We start from the raw sequence: 20,938 nt of genomic DNA on the forward strand, positions 1-20,938 counted from the left end.
GCAGCCACACAGGGAGAACAGGGTGCAGCAGGCGCCTGTAGAATTGCAGTGGTAAAGCCAGATCCTGCTCATATGCAAAACACCCCTGCACTAGTGAGTCATGCTGGCATGACCACGCTGTCTGGCTCAGAGCTACTCACCTCCTGCAAAAGTCCCTCCCAGCATTATAGCCATGCTGGAAACACTGGATGGAGACTGCACTGCCTCCAGGATCCATCCCATCCTCACCCATGGCTTGATCCCAGACTGACAGACCCCTCACCACAGAAAAGAACAACCCACAGCATCCTAAAAGGCTGCTTGAGTTTATTAGTAGCCATTGTACAAGTACAAAGTCAATTAACGCGTGTTACCGAATCTGCACAGCGTTGCATCAAGAAATAGTAAAAGACTGGTGTAGGAATTGCTGGGAGGTTGCTGCCTTGTCTTACCCCTAAGCAGCACATACATCTGCAAGCAGCTCTGCAGGGAAGGGAAGGGCCATGCAGCTCAGGATGAGGGCCCGATGCCCGGCTCACTGGCATGCCGCCTGCGTCCTGCTCCTGCTGCTGGCACCAGCCCACATGCCAGGGGCCCCACAGGCACTGGCAGAGCTCCCGAGCTGCAAGAGAGCAAAATGTTGGGTCAGGAAAGCAGCATGGTACTTTGTGTTCAACCTGCCTTTTTTTTCCCCCCCACAGTCTAACAGCAGGTGGTGAAAACCTCCGAGATGTCACCCATGGGGTCAGGATGCACCATGGGGATGTGGTTCCCAAATACCCAGGTTAGGCTCGTCCTGAGGATGTGGCATGGGCCCCCATGTCTTTATCCAGAGCAAAGTACTCACCTCTCTGGGGACTCTGACACAGTTGTCATGGCAGGGTGATTTGTCTTCCCGAAGAAGAAGCTGGCCCACCACTGGCCAGGGTCAGATTTGGGCAGACCTGGGGGACAGCAGAGGTCAGTGCACACTGGGCAGCCCTACTGCCATCCCAGAGGAAAGGCTGGGACAGCTCCAGTAAGTGCACAGCTGCATGCTGTCCTCAGTGCTTCCATATAGATTTCTAAAGGCAGAATGTTCTCGCTGGGACATGTAGGGAATGTATTCCTATGCACTCACCCGGGTGGTGGGGGATGACCTCCCCAGCATACTCAGAGCTACTGCAGGAGCTGTTGCTGGATGTGGAGCTCAGACGCCCTGCAGACAAATTGCAGCCATCAGGAAGGAAACACGGAGAGGTGGCAAGTTGGCCAACACAAAACACCTGAATACTTCTGCAGGAAAATACTTCCACCCCCAAGGACGTTATTTAATGGCTTGGCCTTGCAAGGAACACTTCAGAAACCTTTACAGATGTCTCAAGGCCAAGAGGATGCTGATTCCTGCACTTAATTTGCACAGCTTTAGCCTATATGTTGTAAGCCTGTTCCTAATCTGAGCTCAAAAGAAATATTTCAATTCCCTTGGAGCACAAAGCCACCCCCCAGAGAGGCAGCAGTGGCTGCCATGGCCCAGAGTGGCTCTGCAGCTCATTTCCACAGCAGCAGTGCATAATGCCCTACAACTCATAATCCTATAACAGGCAGAGGAGCTGGCACAACTGTTCCCCAGCTGGTCAGAGCTGCTGGGCACCCTTCTTCCTTGCCAAGGAGCTCCTGTGGGCTCCCAGTGACTCCACACCCCCACGTGCTCTGCTCTTACTTCGGTGATAGTTGTGCGTGGCCATTAGCGAGCCACTCGATGGGATGGAGGCCATGGCTCTGGGTCCTGGGTTTGTGCTGATGGAAAACCTGCAAGCAAAGGAACAGCCACGATTGCACAGGGACCAGACTGATTATTTTGTAAAAGATTTGACCACACCAGGTGCGATGCCCAGCAGAGTCCTCGATGTGTGTCAATCTGCAGCCGTAGAGCTCCGGCTCAGAGCCTTGTGCAAAACCAAAGTAATTCCCTTGAAAACAGCTGCTTGCACAGCCTCGGTGCAACAACTTCCTGGGGCCCAGCACAGTTGTTTTGCTTCTCTGCAGCAATCCTGTTACTTTCCTCGGGTCAATGCTTCGGAGTTGTGAAATCTCAGCATGAAGTTGCACAAGGAACAAAGGTGGGGGTGCAAGTTCAGGCTCTTTGCAAGGGGTGCAGCCCAGCTCCCACCGGGGCAATGCACCCATATTGAGCTGCAGCGCTAGGGAAACTGAGGCACGGCGCTGCTTGGGCTCACCCCCACGTGTCAACCACACGGAACCACAGCAGCCACGATCAGGGAGCTCGATTTCATCCCCTAAACCCTCAGGGTGAACGAGACCCAACCAGCCCCTCCCAAAGCGGCCCCCTCCCCGCTTCCCCCCAACGCACCCCTGTAACGACGCTCAAAGCTGAGCTACCCCACCTTCCAGCACCCCCAACCCATCCCTGAAGGCTCTGCAGCGCACCTGGCCGGCACTAGGGCCCAGCGGGGTCCGGAGGAGGAAGGGGAGGGTAAAGGAACCCGGCGGGGCCCCTCCGAACCCCCGCCGGAGGGAGCGCAACAACCGCGACCGCTCCGCACGGCCTGAGCCGCGGCGCTGCTGGCCCAACCCCCCCTCTTTATTTATAGAGCAGCTGTAGCCACGCCCGTCTCCGCACAGCCAATCAGATATCGGGGAGTGCATAGACACGCCCACTTTGTCACGAAGGGGGCGGGGCTTGCAGGCGGAGCGCGCTGTCCTGGCGGGGCGGGTCACGGCGGGTTCCGAAGTTTTGGACTCGGCTTTGAGATGTGGTGCGAAGACGTTTGAAAAAGGCCAAAGCGAAAATACGTTTCCCTCAAGAGAAAAGCTGTCGTTGCCTCTTCACTCTTTAAAACTGTAGCACAAAGGGGATCTGAACCACTGCATCTGCATCGATGCTGCAGAAGAGGTTTTAATTTAGGAGAAAAAGCCTTGCACGACCCATACTGAAGCACAACAAGCCGGACGGTGGGGTTCCTCCCCCTCTCACCTGTGTTTCTGGTCGTTAATCAGTTACTCATGAAGCATGGGGCAAGCAGCCAGGCTGTCCCCAGCTCCCCTACTGCCCCACGGCGGTGCTCCTGCATTAGCCCCAGGCAAACAGCCCCAGCAGCTCTGAGAGCAGCCTTGGCACCACCTGGCTCGAGGCTCTGCTGTCCCACTATAGGATGCTGCTGCAGGTCCAGGCTGTGCTCCAAGGGGCCGCTTCATCTCCGCGTAGATTTTTTTCCATAGAGAGGAATATCGCTGCTTTAGCTCACGTTTGTTGTATTTTAATAGCAGTGCTTTAGGGCACAGCTCCTTGCTTTACTTGGCAGCTGCACGGCCAGGCCACGAGCACGTCCCCATATAACCCTGCAGCGAAGCATTGCCTGTGTTAGCTGGAGCCTGGCCAACAGCCCCAGCCCTCCCTAAAACAACCTCAGGGCCCCTCACACAGGCTGAGCTGTGCCTGACGGTGTTCAGCAGGCATTTGGATAATGCCCACAATAATTTGCTTTGACTTTTGCTTAGCACTGAAGTGATCGAGCTGTTGGGCCCTTCCAGCTGTTCTATTTCATTTCATTCCCACCACTAATCACAGAATCACAGAATTGTAGGGGTTGGAAGGGACCTCCAGAGATCATCGAGTCCAACTTAACGTCTTAATGATAAGAGGAAACCCAAAACTTTCAGAAGACTTTAGAGCTGCCTCAAGGCTGCACTCAGGTTTTTGGTTTTGCACCCAGGAAGGTGAGAGTGACCCAAGGAGAGGCCAAGTGTCATGGCAGGGTCATGCCAGAGAGCATAGCACCAGCAGCTTGGTGAACTGGGAATTGCAACTCAGCCCACACCTCCCTTTACTGATGCATTGTGCACCAGACCGGGACAGTGAGAGATTCACTGGGTGACACAGGAGAGAAAAGCAGGGTACCCCATAGTTCCACCTAAAGACCTCCGCCTGTTTCCATAGGGCTTTCTGTTGGAGGAGCACATTGCTCTGCCACCAAGTGCAACACCCCACCAGGAACCAGTGTCCCCTTCCTCACCTGCTGCCCCATGCTGCTTTCCAGGACTCGGCCTTTTGGCTGTTGATTAACTCACATATTTGGGCAAAAATAGCTTGTGCTTTCTGCTCGCTCTTGGCCCTCATTACTGCCCTTGTGCCATCCCTCTGCTGTCGGAGGAGCTCCTGCAACAGCCCAGTATGAGAAATATTTTCTTCCACTTCCTACGTTTTGCTACTTTGGGATTTCTTTTTTTCCTTACAGAAACTTTGCTTCTCTCTGACCCTTCACAAAGGCTCAACTGGGGCGTTAAAAATAGGAACAAATGACACATAGCTCTCATACGTTGCCTTAGTCTGGCACTGTTTCCAAATGCCACTTGGACAACTTGGGTCCATGTAGAGAACACGTGCCAGGCTGAGACAGAGCAGTGGATGTCTCTAATAACACGTGTCTGCAGTTCTGCCTTTCCTATGGCAATTTGGAAAGGAACGGGGCCCCTGCAGCTAGGACACAGCCAGGTCGCCCATTGCATCTCCGGCTCTGGTGGGAGATGAGGCTGAGATCCTGTGATAAAAGAAAATGTAAGTCCTGCCCAGCTACACCTTCATTCCAAAAGCAAATATAGACTCAGAGAAATGCCAGAACCCAGCAGACAAAGCTGGAGACAAACCCAAGCAGTGCAGCAGCTGCAGAGGAGGAAGGAGAGCCAGCTTGGCTATGTTCTCATATCCCTGCATCCCCTCTCTGCATTGTGACATTGCTGCTGCATGGTGAGCTGCTGCAGGACAGCCGCATGCAGGACAAGTGCACGCAGGCTCCAACCTGCAACCCTGAGCATTCCCAGCACCTTCTGCTTCATTTTTAGCACCACCTCGTGGCAGCAACTCCTGCAGTCTGCCCTGCTGCAGAGGTCCTGCCATGAACACGTCCCAGTACCTTCCTGGCAGGCAATAAATCCATCACCTATTGGATGCAGCTTCAGACTTTGGTTTCACATTAGACTGTGCTGTATGTAAGTGCTCGATCAGACTGCAAAATGCTTTCAGGATGAAAGTTTCCTCTTGCAACCATTGCCAAACACCACAGGCAGCCCAATGGGTTGCTTTTTCCCGATGGGAACAGTCAAGTCCAGAGCTGCACCTTTCCCTGGACATGGACACAGCTCACGAGCATCACAGCTCCCGAGGGCTCAGGAATTTGCTGGGGACTCGGAAGAAATGTGCCCCGATCCTGGAGTATTGCACACCTGAGCTGCATTTCCACCTCCCCTTTTTCCAGGCCCCTGATCACAGAGGCTTGCTCAATTAACACTGGATTCTTTTCTGCTATGTTGCACAGCATGGCTGCTTCTCAGACAAGGAGAGCAGTGCTTAAACTTTTTGATTTCACATACTCCATACCCACTGTCCCTGCATCTTGGCATTGCTCCCTCTGCTGTTTTTCAGTGGATTCTTTCAGTGCTGCCAGGGACAGCCCAGCCCTGGAGAGTGTACGTGGAGTGGGAAAAAGGAACAAACGGTACCCCTGGGTCCATAAGGAGGAAGTTCAGGAGGCTCCCAAGATGATGCACACCAAGGGACTCTGTGAGCTTATGGAAGCATCTCTTGGTTTCGCCCCGTGGGGAGATCTGTGCACCCTCAGAGCTGCTCCCAAGCAGAAGAACCACAGCTGTGACCCTAAATCCCAAACTTGACCTGGCTATTTCCCAGGGTCTCCACTCCCCTTGCGCACTGAAACATCCCTCATCCCACCATGGTAGCTCTCCCTGCAGCTGTAACACCAAGGCCTGGTGCTTGCAGGAGCCAGGGGGCCTTAGGAAACCACAGCAATAAGTTAAATGCCTCTACACTGCAGCATAACAGGGTGAAGCTGTCTTACCTGCAATGCTGCCTCTATTTCCAACTGTCAACCCATCCCTACCATGCCCAGGGAGGTGGTGGGATCCCCATACCTGCAGGAGTTCAAGAAACACGGAGATATGGCACTGAGGGACATGGTTAGTGGGTATGGTGGGGTGGGTTGACGTTGGATTGGATGGTCTTGAAGGTCTTTTCCAACCTTCATGATTCTACGGCTCTGTGAGAAGGCATGAAGGTGACCAAAGCAAGGAGTTGGAGAGGAACAGCCAGGACAGGAGCTGCCTATTTCCACCTGGAGAAACAGAGACCAGAGACACTTACATTTCTGTCTGCACACAAAATGTTTCCATCTGGGTTTGCAAGAGTGGGACTGGTTGCAACCCACTGCCTTTTGGCACAGCAGCGTGCAGAAGGCAGCAGGGATGGAGGCACATGCATTTATTGACAAGGACACCAGACACACAGTACAAGAAAACCAAGCAGAGCCACAACTAAAAACAAACTGCAAACCTTCATGTTGGTGTGGGGATGGCAGGAACCTCCCACCTACTGGCTGAATGGAGCTGTGAACTGGGTGATGTCTTCACTACCATGGGGCTTTCCAAGACTGCTGCACAGCCAAGCTCCAGTAATGAATTCACACTTTCATTTCCTTTTCCCTTGGCCACCTCCCTGCATCCTCACCAAGAGGGTCCAGGGGCTGTTTGTTGGGTTTTTTTAGGGGGGGGAAGGGGAGGGGGATGGGACACGTGCTTTCCTCCAAGTCCTATAGGAGGGCAACCATAAGGAAGGAGACGTTTGGCAAGAGCTGGCCCAAAGGGAGTTTTGCTGGAAGGATGGGAAGGTCCCTCAGGAAAGGGTGTTGAGCAGCCGCCTGTAGATGAAGCCCAACTTCTCCCGCAGTGCCAGGAAGGTGGGCCGCTCCTCCGTGTTGCCACTCCAGCACTCCAACATGATGCTGTAAATCTCAGGAGGGCAGGAGCTGGGCCGAGGAAGGCGGTAGCCCCTGGTGATTTGTCGTATGGTTTCTTGGTTTGTCATTCCTGCAATGGAAGAGAAGATTTCCTTCACCTTAATGTTCCCAAAGGACTTACTGAAGGTAGACCTGTAATGGGCCAAGAGATCAATGAGTGTTGCTTGGAAACGGCTTCTGCCACAGGTTTGGTTTGAGAGAGATCATTCAGTCCATACCACCTTCCAGATCCCTCCGCAAACACCAAAATTCTCCTGAACAGTAACCATATCATGTGCCAGGAGGTGCTTCCACTTCCATTGCAGAAGGGATAATATGACAACTCCTGACACTCTGACTTTTGAAGAGCATGGGCAAGATACTGGAAGGGACCATCAGCCCTACCTTCATATGGGATCTGCCCGTATGTGAAGACTTCATAGAGCAGAATGCCATAGGACCAGACATCGGATTTGAGGGAGTAGGTGCGGTAGTTGGCTGCCTCAGGGGCTGTCCATTTCACTGGGATTTTGGTGCTGCTGCTGGTGGAATAAATGTCATCCTGAAAAACAAAGGGAGACAGTGTTTGAGGGCTTGCAAGATGAGTGCAGCTGCTGCTTTTAGGGCTTTGCCTTGGAGGCCATGGGAAGGGGTCAACAGGTGATGACTGCAGTGTGGGGCAGCTCAGTGACCCACTGACTGACCTTGAGGAGCCGGGCCAGTCCAAAGTCAGCAATTTTGCAGGTGAGCTCCTCTCCCACCAGGATGTTTCTGGCCGCCAAGTCCCGGTGGACAATGTGCTTCTCTTCCAGGTATCTCATCCCATCTGCCACCTGGCAGGCAATGTTGAGCAGGTGGGAGGTGCCCAGGGACTTCCCTTCAGGACCTGTCAACCCAAATGATCCGGGCATTTGAGGCAAACTAGTAACATTTATTTTAGGGTGTTCAGGTTTGAAAGGAGACTCTGTGCCAGCAGTGTGGGAGAAGATGTGGGGAACATGAAAAAGTCAAATCTGAGGTCAGGGCTGTGCTGTGTGGTACATTCATTATGGCCATGTGCTCATCAGGAATGGGACTGTGTTGAGCCTGAGGAGCAACTTGTGCTGCAAGAGCATGCAGAGGTCTGTAGCTTGATCAAAACTGAAAGTGACCTGCTGCCATGCAAGTCTGCTCCCACCCCATCCTACCTGCAAGCTCCTTCTCCTCCGGCACAAACTGCTGCCAGAGCTCCAGCCCAGAGGTCTGGAGGAGGAAGGATACACTCGGCAGAAAAACAGGTCTTGGTGGGAGCTGTTGGTCTTGTTTCCCTCAAAGTCTGATTACCAGGTTGGGAGAGGAAATAAAAGCCAAGAAAAATAAACTGACTTACTGTTGAGGTAGCTGTGCAGGTTGCCTTTCCGCATGAGCTCAGTGATGATGTACACAGGCTCATCCAGTGAGCAGACAGCGTGCAGTTGGATCAGCTTCTCATGCCTCAAGCGCTTCAGGTTTTGAATCTCCTTGGTGAAGTCTTCTGCCTTCATGTCAGCTGGCGGAGAAAGCTGCTGTGAGCCCTTTCTCACTCAGACCTTCAGAGCTTTGCACCTCCCATCTGACATAAGGACCTTTATCCTCCCTGCGTCTCTCAAGCCTCTCAAGCTTGCACACCCTGCATCTCAGGTCCAAACACCCATGAGATGTTTGCCACTGGGCTTTGGATCCCATTTTCATTGTCATTGTTCCATCGAGATTTATCACAAACCTGCTGAGCCATTATGTAGAGACACAGCACAAGCTTGTACAGGTCCATACATGGCTACATGCCAGGTCCTACCACAGTTTGCTTGACGAGACAGACACAGTGACCAAGAGGACCAGGAAACAAAAGGGCATGAATGCCGTGGCAGCAAACAAGACACTCGGTAGATCACCATTATCATCTGCCCTTCCACGCACCTTTGATGATCTTGATGGCCACAGGCACTGTGTTCCTCCACAGTCCTTCCCACACTTCTCCAAAGTAGCCCTCGCCCAGCTTCCTCCGCAGGGTGAACTCCCAGCGCGGGCGCTCCCAGCCATCCCTCTCCGGGGGGGTCTGCAGAAGGGACATGGCATGCTCAGACCCACTGGGACAGCCTGTGTCAGCTGCTGGTCCCGAGCAGGGCGGGGGGCATCGGCCACACATCAGTGTCATGCATCCCTGGAGGTGCCCGAGGCCATGGATGGGCAACCTGAGCTGGTCAACCAGCCCTTGGCATAGAGGTTGGGGAGCTGTAAGGTCCCTTCCAACCCAACCGTTCTGTGGTTCTATGATAATGCATAAGTAACTCCTCATCAGCCCCCAAAGATGGCTTTTTCTCCATTTCCACCAATGAATAAAAAATAAATAAATTAATATCATTACATATTATGGCTGGTTTAGTCTTCAAACCATTAAGCATTTATCTCTTAGCCCATTTCACTCTCCAATTATTCACATATTTAATTGTTATTTCTAAGCCATAACTAGCAAATGCAATTCTAATCAGGGAGTGAGCTAGTAATTTGGGATTTGTGCTGTAGCTGGATTTATGAGTGCCACGCTAATTGGCATGAGAGCCATAGAAAAGCCAAGTGGTCTTATTATTCTCTAGGAAAAATCTGGAAGAGCAGCTATTTCCAGACTCAGTATTGAAGGAATTTGTAACAACGTGGTTTTGAGTCTTTGTCATGGAGCAAACATTTCAGAAAAGGCTGTGCCTTTTGGCCAGGCCACAAGCTGGGCAAGGCAGCTCTCCATGCACAAAAACACCAAGCCCAGCCTTAATACAGCCAATGAATGTGACCTGGAAGTTATGCTAACAGTATGTTATAGCTTTTAGTTTAACAAAGCTTGAATCCCAAATGGATACGTGTTATTTCTGATCTTCCCTATTTAGCTTCTTTCCTTTCTTCCACGTCTTTTAGTCTCTGACCCACCCAACCAAGCCCAAAGGGGAAAGCAGCTGGGGGGCAGCCTTGTACGCACCGTGGGGCTGCAGGGCTGCAGCAAGGGGCTCTGGATGACCTTCCAGTTCTCGGTGTAGAAGGCAAGCAGCTCCTCCATGTCAGGGAAGGGATGACCCCTCTGGATGTACAGGCTGCCTGCAGGGCTCTTGCAGATGCGGAAATGGCTGACTTTGGTGTGGTTGCGCACTGCAGGGGAAACCCAGGGGGAAAATCTCAGCTCCTTCCCATGTCCCCAGTGCCCCCTCCATCGCCTCTCCTGGGATATTTAATTCCTTCTAAAGGAGTCCCAGGGTTCACCCCTCCTTCTGGCATTGCCTGGCTCAGCAGACTGCTAGCTACAGGCGGTGCTGGAGCAGAGAGGAAATGCTTTATGAGAGGAAACCATTCCCATGCAAACGAGCTGCTCAGAGAGCGTCTGAGTTCATCCCTGCGTGGGGTTGGTGAATCAGGAGCAGCTGTACCTGCAGAAAGCATGCTGCAGCACAGAGCTATGGCTTGCCAGGAGCTGGAGATGTTTGACTTGGATCTGACCACACTGCAATGACGCTGCCTGGCCTGAAACCCCACGCTCAATTTGCTGTGCACAGGAGCACACCAGGCCCTGACACCTTGCAGCCAAAGTCAGACTACAAAAGCCACCAGAACGAAATCCCAGGAGTTAGTGCTGCAAAACCGTCATTAAACTGCTGTAACGTGCTCATGGCTTTCATACTTCAATGGAAACGATGCACTCTCCTTTGCCACAGTAACACAGTGATCCATACCTACAGCTGTTCGCTTTTAGGAAGCAGTTAGCTCCTTTTAACAAGGTGCTGTAGAGCACTCCCAGCATGTTTCTCTTTTTCTCCCAGTGTTGATTGAGCTGCTCCTGGGGACCAGCCTGGCTCCTTTCTCTGTGCTCATTTTCTCAGGATAATTACCCCAAAATTACCTGAGAGAGAGTACTCGCCCCTGCTGCTCTCACTGTCCCGGACAAGGAAGGAGCCATGCTGGTTGGGAGGCGAGAGGAGCAGCTGCTCGGCCTCACTGCGACTGATCTTGCTGAAATACCACCTGGGGGAGAGTAGAGGGCAGTCAGAGCTGGGACAGATTCCCAGTAGGGGCAGAGTGCAGTGGTGCTGTACAGGCTGTGCACGGGGCAAGAATGAACATCGTAGTGACTGCAACGGGGCTGCTTTGTTTCACTGCTCTCACAGGCACTCGATGCATTTTATCACAGCTTTCCAACTTCATGTGCTTTCTTTGTGTTTCATTGGAATGCTCAGCAGAAGGTGCCTTTCATCCCTCTCCAAACAATCTGCTCATAGCCACGTGCCCCAGGACCCAAATAATTCATATTTCCAGTTCATCCTCTGCATGCACTAGGGCAAAGCTATAGGCTGTTTTATCTTCGCACCATGCTCAAAATTGGGAAGTTCTTTCTCTTTTCCCTTCTGATGGATACAGCTCCAAAGGTGGCTCAGGAGCGCCCATTTCCATTTCCAGAGAAAGGATGCACATTGCCCCACCTGGGAAGGAGGGTACGGGACCCCAAATGGATCCCCAGTTTGGGAGTTTTCCTCCCACAGCTCTGTGCACTGCAGCTGCCCTTTGCTGCACCAGATGCACTGCTATCAGCAATGCTGAGCCACGAGGGAGTACCCAACCAAACCCTTCGTTCATGCACGAAATCTCCAGCAAGAAAAGGCAGGTTGGTGGTTGGGGCCTGACGCCTGTGTGACGCACAGGAGCCCGAGGAAGAGGCTGCTTCCTTCCAGCTGGGATGTGCAAAGCCGGAGGTTTCATCATTAGCTGGGATTGCCAGCATCTGCTGTGTGGGAAATTAACCATGATGGGCTTACTGCAGCAAGGCAAATTAGCACCCAGCTGAGACCTGTGGCTCCGCACAGTCTGTGTGCTCCCAGCTCGCTTCGGCTGCCCCTTGGCATCACCCTCACCTCTGCTCTCAGAACACATATAGATACACAGACACAAACACCCACTCCACTTCAGCGGATGCAATAGGAACACAGCAGGGAGCCAAACCCACCAGGCACGTTGCAGGTGCAGTCCCAAATCGAGCCAATTTGCCCCAAAGTGTAGGCAGGGTGAGGAGAGGGGGAGGGGCTCTGGTTGCAATTTGTGCCCCTTTATCTCAGCATGGAGGGGCTGCAGGAGCCCTGAGGGAGCGCAGGGATCCCACACCCACCCACATCCTGCTCACTGACTCGGGGCCTCAGGGCTCATTGACTCAGTGCCGGGGAGCACCGATGTCTCAGGGCACACTTTACCCAGCATGTCATGACTGGGCTGCCTTATGTAAGGATGAGTCCAGGCTTTTCCTGGATGAGGATGGTAACCCAGTTCCACACAGATGGGAGAGGCAACAGCAGGGAGGGGAACCCCATCCTGAATGCACCAGAACAGTGTAGGCATGGCTTGGTCCTAATGAATCCTGACAGCTCTCAACTCAAACACTTCTCCCTATTCTCACAGGCTCTTTGGAGCTGACACAAGCTGGACCTGGTGATTTCCTCAGCTCCATCCCTCCCCACTGTCTCCCCTTAAAGGGAAAAGGAACCAGAGCAAGCAGGGACCTGTTTTGGTACATCACTGAACCGTGTCTCAGTTGAGCACACCTACTCCTGTGCTGGAATGATGCACACAGGAGGGGGACCAGCATAATTGTCCCCAGCATGTCCTCAGGCTTTGCCCACCATCCTGAACCCTCCACCCCACTGCTATCAGCTCCCTCACAGGGATGCCCAGGGACAGGCAAATCCTCAGCACAGCCCTATGAAGGTTCCCATTGCCATTCCTGGGCAGGGTTGTGCTGCTGCAGGGCCACCCCCCACCCTACACACAGACAAGTTGGATACTTACGGTCGGTGAGCAGAAGTGCCCTGGCTGAGGTTGGCCACATACGCAGCAGGGACGTATCCTGTGGCCGGTTCCCCCAGCAGCTTCCTGGCTAAGACATAGTCCCCTTCTTCTCTGAGGACACGCAGTTTGTCCCCTGCATTTACACTCAGTTCATCTGCACTGCGGGCTGTGAAAGCGTATAAAGCGATAAAGAGAGAGGACTTTGGGATGAAGGAAACGCAGCTGGGCTCCGAGTGCAGCGAAACAGAATCGGAACCAAAGTACCCCAGCGAGCAGCTATCCGGCCCTGAGCGTGGCCACAGCTTGTTCCAGAAGGATGTCAAGAAGGTCAAACGCTTGCGGACAAACTGCTCCATCCCTGGAGGATGCAGCGCCTGGATGTCACCACGCTCCTATTCCCCGGCGCTTCCCAAAGGCACAACGAGGGGCGGACGGCGAGCTCATGCCGTCGGCCCCGCGCCGCAGCGCCCGGCAGCTCTCCACCTCCGTCCCGACCCGCACGCGTCTGGGCGCTCACTGCCACCAACTTCCTATTTCTGAAAGTGAAACCCGTTGGGCTGGTGGGGTGAGTGCGCGGGCGGGACGCGTCTCTGTGTGGGAGACCTGCGGGCACATCTGGCACAGCTGGAGCCGCCAAGCCGGGCAGCGCTCGCAAGAGGAGAAAGGCTTCGCCTTTAATTAGGATTTTAACGTGCGCTCTCACGCTCGTTTCCAGAGTGCTGGTAAACACGGCTCGCTGCTCTTTAAGCAGCTCTTGTGATGAGCGGCGGGCTCTCGTTAATGGTCGCGGTCCCCCGTGTGTGGGAGGGCTTTATTTTTCCTTTTTTTTTCCAAAGGAAAATAGATTAAAGTAACCTGGAGGAGGTCTGAAGTTTGGGCAGTTGCTGGGTAGATATCACCCTGCATTTGCCTCTTCCCATTCATTTCTCTTTCTCAGGGCAGCTCTAAGGAATTCACTTCTTGATGCCTCAGGATGGGCCCCTCCGGATCAGCCCCAGGTGCCTCCATGCCCCTCGCATTGAGCCCTCATCCCCAGCAAAGGATGGAGATTCACACAGTGCATGTGGGTTGCGTTCCTTCAGCTGTCTGAAAATCCACTCTGCTACAAATCCCACCACCAGCCCCCTCAGCAACCCCTGTGTGGGTTTTGTCACTTAACTGTTCCATCTAATTAGTGGGAGTTCTGTGCCTGGCAGTGCTTGGCAATAGCAACTCCCCCAGGAACTCAGCTCCCGGCCCTGAGCTTGTTATTTCGATCCTCCCCTGCTGTCATGGCTGGGGGGAGTTCATTCTGGGTGTGGAGATGGGTTTTTCAAAGAGGTTCTCTAAAATAAATAATGAAAACAGATTAATTCACTGTAATGGTCTCACCTTGCTGCACAGAGGGGATGGAGAGAAAAGCAAGTCTTCAGCAAAACATTCTTTGCAAAATAACACCTGGATATATGGGCAATTCCACCAGATCTTCCCCCGCTCACAGCACACAGCCTTGCTGATGGGGGCATGAACTGATGTTGAATTATTGCATGTTTTTCCCACCTCAGCCCGGGGAGAGGAACGGAAGATGGAGCTCAGGGTTTGCAACACGTGGGGAGCAAAGGGGCAGCTGTCCCACTGACAAGGCTGCACCAAGGCTGCGCATGCTCTGTGGGGAAGGAGAAGCCCTGCTCACTTATGCATTTAGAGAGATCATCTGATTAGATCAAGCACCAACCATTTATGTCTTGCTGCTTTGAATGGGGACTTGGTAAACTTGTGGTTTGCAGAAGGAGACTGGAGACTGATTTACCTTTATTGACCTCTGCCAGATTGGATTCTCTGGTGGTACAAGCAAGAGACAAGTGCAGCTGATAGAGAACACGCAAGGCTTTGGACCTTGATTTGCACCTAAATGAAAGAGTACTTCAACGTGACAAACATCCCCGAGGACTAAATGCTGCCTCTGAGCTTACCAGACATGCATAACACACACTCATCACTGCAGCCTCTGTCTGCACAGGACATGCACACATGGCTCAGAGTCCCACGCCAGGAAATTGCTGAGAAATCACAACCTTTTTCTCCTATTTTGTTTTATTTTCCTATTAAGTTCCAGGAGCATCTCTGTTGCTTTGAATCCCCTTGGTACTATCACACACCTAAAAAAAGGAGGAGAAGATGAGGGAAAGCACGTTCATAAAAGATGTGGGTCCTTGCACTGGGGAAGGCAGGTGGGAGGACACAGGAAAAGTGAAAAAGATAAGGCACAGCTATCAAACAGATCAAGTATCTTCTCTCAGCCCCTGTGCTTGGCTTACACAGATGGATTAAGAACCAATCTGCCCACAGATAGGCGGCTGTGGTGGATGCACAGGGACCTCAGTTCTAGCACCACTAAAAAGCACCTCCAAAGAGCAAGGAAACCAGAAGACCAGCTCAGGAGAGCTGGTTGCACAGTCGTGGTTTCGTTGCAGAGCACCTAGGAGCAATAAGCACAAGCAGCACTTCGCATTCATCAGTGTGTCAAATACTGCACATCGTGTTCTCCAGTACTAATTGACAGAAACCAGCAGCTCCCCCTCACTAATGAGAGTGCCCATTACATCTAATTATCAGAGGTTCTGTTGCAGGTCCTGTTACATTTACACTCAAAACACATCTTCCAGTGAAGAGCCATTGGGAGTTAAAAAAAAAAAAAAAAAAAAAAAAAAAAAAGGGAAGAGAAACATGAATCCAATTAAACCTCAGAAGGGCAGAACCCTGGAGAATGCAGTTAGTATTGAAGAAAATGTTTCTGAGCACCAGGCAAGCAATGGGAGGTCAGTCATAGGGTCACAGCACTGAGGATGTGCCACCCATTACCAATCAGGTGGCAAAGCACAGCAGCAGGCCTCAGCATGGTGGCTGCCACAGCTTGTCCTGAAGCACCCAAGCAACTGCAAGACCTCCCCAGGCTCTGGATCCAGCTCACTGCTGCAGGCATGGACCCAGCCTAGCCCACACAATGCTTTCCAGGGCCCTCAGGTTCCTTTTGGTCTTTCTGTTAGCATTAGAGTATCTCATGCTTGTTCAATTTTCCTTTTTTCAAACCACATACAGATTTTTCCAGATGTTTCCTGGCTTGAAGATAATGCATCTGAGAGAGGTTTTGTCTCGTAATGAATTCTTTCAGTTAACATTTCAGACCAGGGGTAGGAAGATGATGTCAAAGATGGATGGAAAGAGGAGAAGGGCACAATGGTGAATCTAAGGCAGCTTCAGTTATCCTCCATTTCTTGAGGACTGGTGGAAGGAAGTGGCATCTTGGCATCATCTAGCAGGACAGTGTGGTGGCAGAGCCCATCCCTAGAGGCTGACAAGGGCTGGAACAGTGCAGGGGCTGAGGGGCTGCAGTGCAGGGCTCAATACAGGCAGAAGGACAGATGTTCTGGAACAAGAGGTGGCACAGGAGGTGGCAGGGTGTCATGGGGGCTCATGGGTTGCTTGGAGCCTCTGAAGAATGGGTTGGACTGGCTGACGGTGAGCAAGAGCACAGATCACCAGACACCTGGAACAGCACAAAAAAGAGAAAAAAACTTTGTGAGAGGCAAAGATCACCATTTGTATTGTGCCTGAGGCACGTGTGATTGCAGCACAAGAACAGCAATAATCCTTTACAATGACAAATAGATCTGGGGGACCCTGTAAAACCCCTACAGCGCTCTTCAAGGATCTGCAAATGATGTCAAAGAAAAGCCAATTCGTGTGGGTAACAGTGCAGCCTATGGCTGTCAAATTTCTGAATGGGATCGGTATTCAAGTGGAAAATGTGTAGAAACCCACATATCAAATCAGGCTGGAAAATGGCATGGGTGGTCTACAAGCTTCTCCTTCTTTTTCCACAGAGATTATCAGCACAGATCAGCCTTGGTGTGCCCTCCCCATTAATCTAACTTCCAGTGGATGCTTCTTCTAGCACAGACTGCCTGGCAGGGCAGTGCTTCTGCATAACTCCTCCTGTCCATGAAGTAGTAATTTGCAACACGTAAAAACTATCAACCACCTCCTCCAGACTGGCAGGTTCCAGCGAGTTGTTCAAGGCTGCAGGGATATCCATGGAAGGGAACTCAGCCTGTGCTCACTGTGACCCTGAACACAGGGAACCAGAGGTCTTGCAGATTTCTGCCACTGCTGGCAGTGCTTATACTGACTTGAGAAACACAACAGCCTCGCTCCCTTGGCTGGAGTCGAGCAAACATAGGATTGATGCTTTCAGCACAGAGGTGCAAAGTGACTCAGTTGTCAAGGGGGAAATCTCTGTCAATATGTAAGCAAATAATGGATTGCTCCATGTGCCAAGATGTCCTCGTTACCTTGAGGAGGAACCAGTCCATCTGCTCCATCACTGCACTTCTTACTCTCTCTCCCCACAGAGGTCCTCTGGAGGCTGTTGGGTTTGGTGTTGTGGCATTAAGTGTTGCTAGAAGAAAGCTACCCACATCCCTGGAGAATAAACCTCAGACACCTCACCCAGTCCACATAAGTCCTATACTTATGTATTTCCCCATCTTTGCCAAACCAGTTCTTAAAAGACCTCCAGATATGGATATGCCACAAGATCCCCAGACAACTCATTCCGGTGAGTCACTAATCATTACTGTTAGAAATGGTGTCTAACCTGCTGCATTTAAGCCTATTACCTCGTCCCACTCATCACTGGATTGCTCCATTCCTTACTGCAAGTCTTTTCTGCATATGAAGGCTGCACAGCTGTCCCTCCACAAGCACTGAGCCACCTGCAGGACCCTAGCCCAGAACAAACACACTGACCTCATATATGAGGAGGCAATACGGTCAACTTTTTCTCCGTTTGTCCCCAGTCTTCTTCCCCTGTTCATACGTGCTGGTGTTCCTGTGGTGCCACCTCAGCTGGCTCTCTAGTACATGCACCTGGTGGGGATGAAAAGCAGATCTTAGTAGAGCCTTCACTATTGGCTAGAATCATAAAATCATTCGAGTTGGAAAAGACTTGCAAGATCAAGTCCAATCATCAACCTGACCTACCAAGTCCTACCACTAAACCACGTCTTCTAGGGCCAGTGCTCTTTAACTTGTCCCAAATACAAGAAAAAAAGTGCTAGCTCGAGTCACTTTCAGTCTCAAACTTGTGCTTCCCCTGCAGTTGTCGAGGTCTGAGCACAAAGAACTCATCTTCTCCCAACTCTTTATGTGCTGCTAGTTTCCTGTGATCCTAGGCTACTCGCATCCAGCGGTTGCTCCTGGATCTGGAGGGCACAGAAACTACTCATAGCAAACAGCTAAGTCCTGCTCTCAGGCTGACTCCATGGAAGATGAATGTTGGGGCACACAGTTTTACCTGTTTCCGTAGGGAAGTGACTGCCTTCTCCAGTTCAGCCACAAGGGACTCAAGATTCTCTCTGGAAGAAGAGCTTGGAGAAGTCGCCTCATTTCTGGGGTGAGGGATGAAAAGGGAAAGGAATTACAGAAATGTTGACTTCCTGGATTAGAGAATGATTCTGCCTTCTCCAACATCAGCCTCCATATAACAAGATGGGTGCTGAAGGGCCCAACTACTGTTTTGTCTTCCAAGAGATGTCAGTTAAACAGCCACTCAGTGGTACCCTGATCTGCCCAAATATTTAAAAAGCAGAATCCTGTTCTCTGCTAAAGTGTTGGATAACTTTGACCAAACTCAGCATTTACTTACTGAAACACTGCTGTGCAAAATGCCAGTGTTAAAGGCATGAATGGCCTGAGTAATTAAAAACTTTTCTTACACTTCTGAACAGAGGTTGAAAGTGTTAATATCCACCTGGGGGAGGCAGGCTTGTGCTTGGCAGGGTTTTCTTCAGGGTAGCTGAATCCAGGAGACCTCTTGCTTCGGAACCGCTGAGAAAGAGCCCTGAATTGCCCACGTGTTTGGCAATCTAGGGAAGGAAACAAACAGTCGAGTCATTAAAGTTGGAAAAGACCTCTAAGATCCCCAGGTCCAACCCCAACCCTTCACCATGCCCATTAGCCATGTCTCTCAGTGCCACATCTCCACAGTTCTTGAACATCTCCATGGACAGTGACCCACCACCTCCCTGGGCAGCCTGTGCCAACACTTGACCAAGGAAAGGAAAGCCTGTGTTAGCACTTGTGTATAAAATAGAGCCATTTGGCTTAAAATGAGCTTGGGGCTTGGGGCGGTGTGGCTGGAGGACTGCGTAGAGGAAATGGACCTGGGGGTATTGATTGATGCTCGGCTGAACATGAGCCGACAGTGTGCCCAGGTGGCCAAGAAGGCCAATGGCATCCTGGCTTGCATCAGAAACAGTGTTGCAAGCAGGAGCAGAGAGGTGATTGTTCCCCTATATTCAGCACTCGTCAGGCCGCACCTCGAGTACTGTGTCCAGTTTTGGGCCCCTCACTGCAAGAAAGATATTGAGGCCCTGGAACGTGTTCAAAGAAGGGCAACGAAGCTGGTGAGGGGTCTGGAGCACAGGCCATATGAGGAGAGGCTGAAGGAGCTGGGAATGTTCAGCCTGGAGAAGAGGAGGCTCAGGGGGGACCTCATTGCTCTCTATAACTTCCTGAAGGGAGGTTGTAGTGAGCTGGGGGTCGGCCTCTTCTCTCGTGTCATTAGTGATAGGACCAGGGGGAATGGTTTCAAGCTACGCCAGGGGAAATTCAGGCTGGACATGAGGAAGTATTACTTTTCAGAAAGGGTGGTCAGGCACTGGAATGGACTGCCCAGGGAGGTGGTGGAATCACCGACCCTGGGGGTGTTCAAGGAAAGGCTGGATGTTGCGTTGAGGGACATGGTTTAGTAGGAGCTATTGGGAATAGGTGAACGGTTGGACTGGGTGATCTTTTAGGTCTTTTCCAACCTTAGTGATTCTATGATTCTATGATTCTATGATTCTATGAAGCATGAGGAGGGCAGCGCTGCCCTCCTTCACCACTCAGCCTTTACGCATCTCATACAGCAGAATGAAGGAGATTAATTGTGCATAGATTCTTATGTCTTATTGGGTGTTTGCAGCCAGAATATCACACAAAGAGACTATGGTAGAGACTATGGTAGGATCTTCAGTTTAATGCAGGAGCCTTGCAGACTCTCGAACACGTAAGTTTGGTTATGGGGTCACCATGCCTACATCCTGCTCAGTCTCACTCCCTGTGCACCAGCTGCCAGAGAGAGAAGCCCTGAACGGCCTTAATGGACCTTTGGCCAGATTCGATGCATTTAATTTCATGAAACCAGCTCCTGACCCTTCACATAAAAGGAGACAGCATGTGACAGTGCCACCTCACAGCACTGGCACAGCCTGCTCCCTACCCTCGCAGCAGTCCTGCCAAAAGCGAAGGTCCACAGCAGGGATCTCCTCGCAGCCCACCATGCCCTGTGGGTACGATGCCACACGGAAGACGTCCCTCTGGAGCTGCTGGATGTGGTCGCTGTTGTCACAGATGACACGAGCGAGGGACGACTGTCTGAGCTGAGTCAGCTGCGCCGGCGTGAAGACTCCTGGGTTCTCATACCAAAACCTGCAGGGTGTCGTAATCACAGCATGAGAGAGGAAGATGGCATCTACATCTGCATGGCAGCACCCAGAACCCCAAAGGAGCTTTTAGTCTGCTATCAGGCAGCTGTGAACACAAAGTTCAGTTCTGTGAACCCAGGAATCCCTGTGAGCTGCAGAGTGCGACCACCCGTACCTACAGCCCTGTGCAGGGGAATCCCAAGGCACTTGCATAAGGAGCAAATTGGGAATCACAAGGAAGCTGATATTCTCTTGACTTCTGAGAACTCAAGAACTTTCTTAGTGGAAAGGGAATTGGTGTGTGCATTTATGCACACACTGAAAGTACCTGTGACAAAGTCCTGAACAGAGGAGACACTTCTTGCTATCGTAAGACAAAGAACAATCAAAAATGACAAGTTCTGTTCCTTCCTCACTCCTCACAGGCAGCAAATCTCCCCAGACAGAATGTTGAGTTGACTTTGATGATAATACCTATCTCCATCCCTCAGCTTTCTGAACTGTGTTGTTAACAGGCACATCAGCGTTGGTCCAACTCTGGTTCCAGGGACAAGATCCTCCACCATCAGGGCTGGAAACAGGTCAATATTTTTGGTAGTTCCATATAAGCTGAAGGATAAATATATATATATAAAACAAAACAAAAAAACAAACAAACAAAAAAACCCCCACAAACATTTAAAACTATCAAAATGTAAAGACAAAAAATTTGATCCTATTGTAGGCATGTGTACGACAGGAAGTAATCTAGAACATATTTCTAATTTGGTGTTATCTAAAAGACACTGGGATAAAGGTCTGTCTTGGGAAGAGTAAGCTCATAGCAGCCAGTAC

At 51.4% G+C, this 20,938-nt stretch overlaps 3 protein-coding genes across 3 annotated transcripts in view; all 3 read right to left on the minus strand.

The window, feature by feature from the left end:
* Positions 1-310: 310 nt before the first annotated feature.
* On the minus strand, positions 311-2,476 carry PPDPF (pancreatic progenitor cell differentiation and proliferation factor). The gene is made up of 5 exons (XM_079543375.1): positions 2,410-2,476; positions 1,682-1,770; positions 1,100-1,177; positions 827-923; positions 311-601 (listed from the first exon to the last, which is right to left on the minus strand). Exons 2-5 carry the CDS (start codon positions 1,734-1,736, stop codon positions 490-492), a joined length of 342 nt encoding a protein of 113 aa, XP_079399501.1. The 5' UTR covers positions 1,737-1,770; positions 2,410-2,476; the 3' UTR covers positions 311-489.
* Positions 2,477-6,664: 4,188 nt separating this feature from the next.
* On the minus strand, positions 6,665-12,952 carry SRMS (src-related kinase lacking C-terminal regulatory tyrosine and N-terminal myristylation sites; the record flags this gene model as incomplete). Its single annotated transcript, XM_079543427.1, has 8 exons — positions 6,665-6,858; positions 7,173-7,329; positions 7,472-7,653; positions 8,137-8,295; positions 8,703-8,841; positions 9,754-9,920; positions 10,666-10,787; positions 12,597-12,952. The coding sequence occupies 8 exons, from the start codon at positions 12,950-12,952 to the stop codon at positions 6,665-6,667; spliced, it is 1,476 nt and encodes a 491-aa protein (XP_079399553.1).
* A 4,456-nt stretch (positions 12,953-17,408) lies between these two features.
* The window catches only part of LOC306952503 (peroxidasin homolog), a gene marked incomplete at both ends in the record, with an annotated part of 40,069 nt that continues 36,539 nt past the window's right edge, over positions 17,409-20,938 (minus strand). The window contains 5 exons of the mRNA XM_079543215.1: positions 17,409-17,504; positions 17,932-18,025; positions 18,388-18,502; positions 19,900-20,108; positions 20,579-20,713. Of these exons, the coding sequence (XP_079399341.1) occupies positions 17,409-17,504; positions 17,932-18,025; positions 18,388-18,502; positions 19,900-20,108; positions 20,579-20,713 (649 nt within the window). The remainder of the gene's footprint in view (positions 17,505-17,931; positions 18,026-18,387; positions 18,503-19,899; positions 20,109-20,578; positions 20,714-20,938) is intronic.

This window comes from Tetrao urogallus, assembly GCF_951394365.1.
Source record: "Tetrao urogallus genome assembly, chromosome: 16".
NCBI lineage: Eukaryota > Metazoa > Chordata > Aves > Galliformes > Phasianidae > Tetrao > Tetrao urogallus.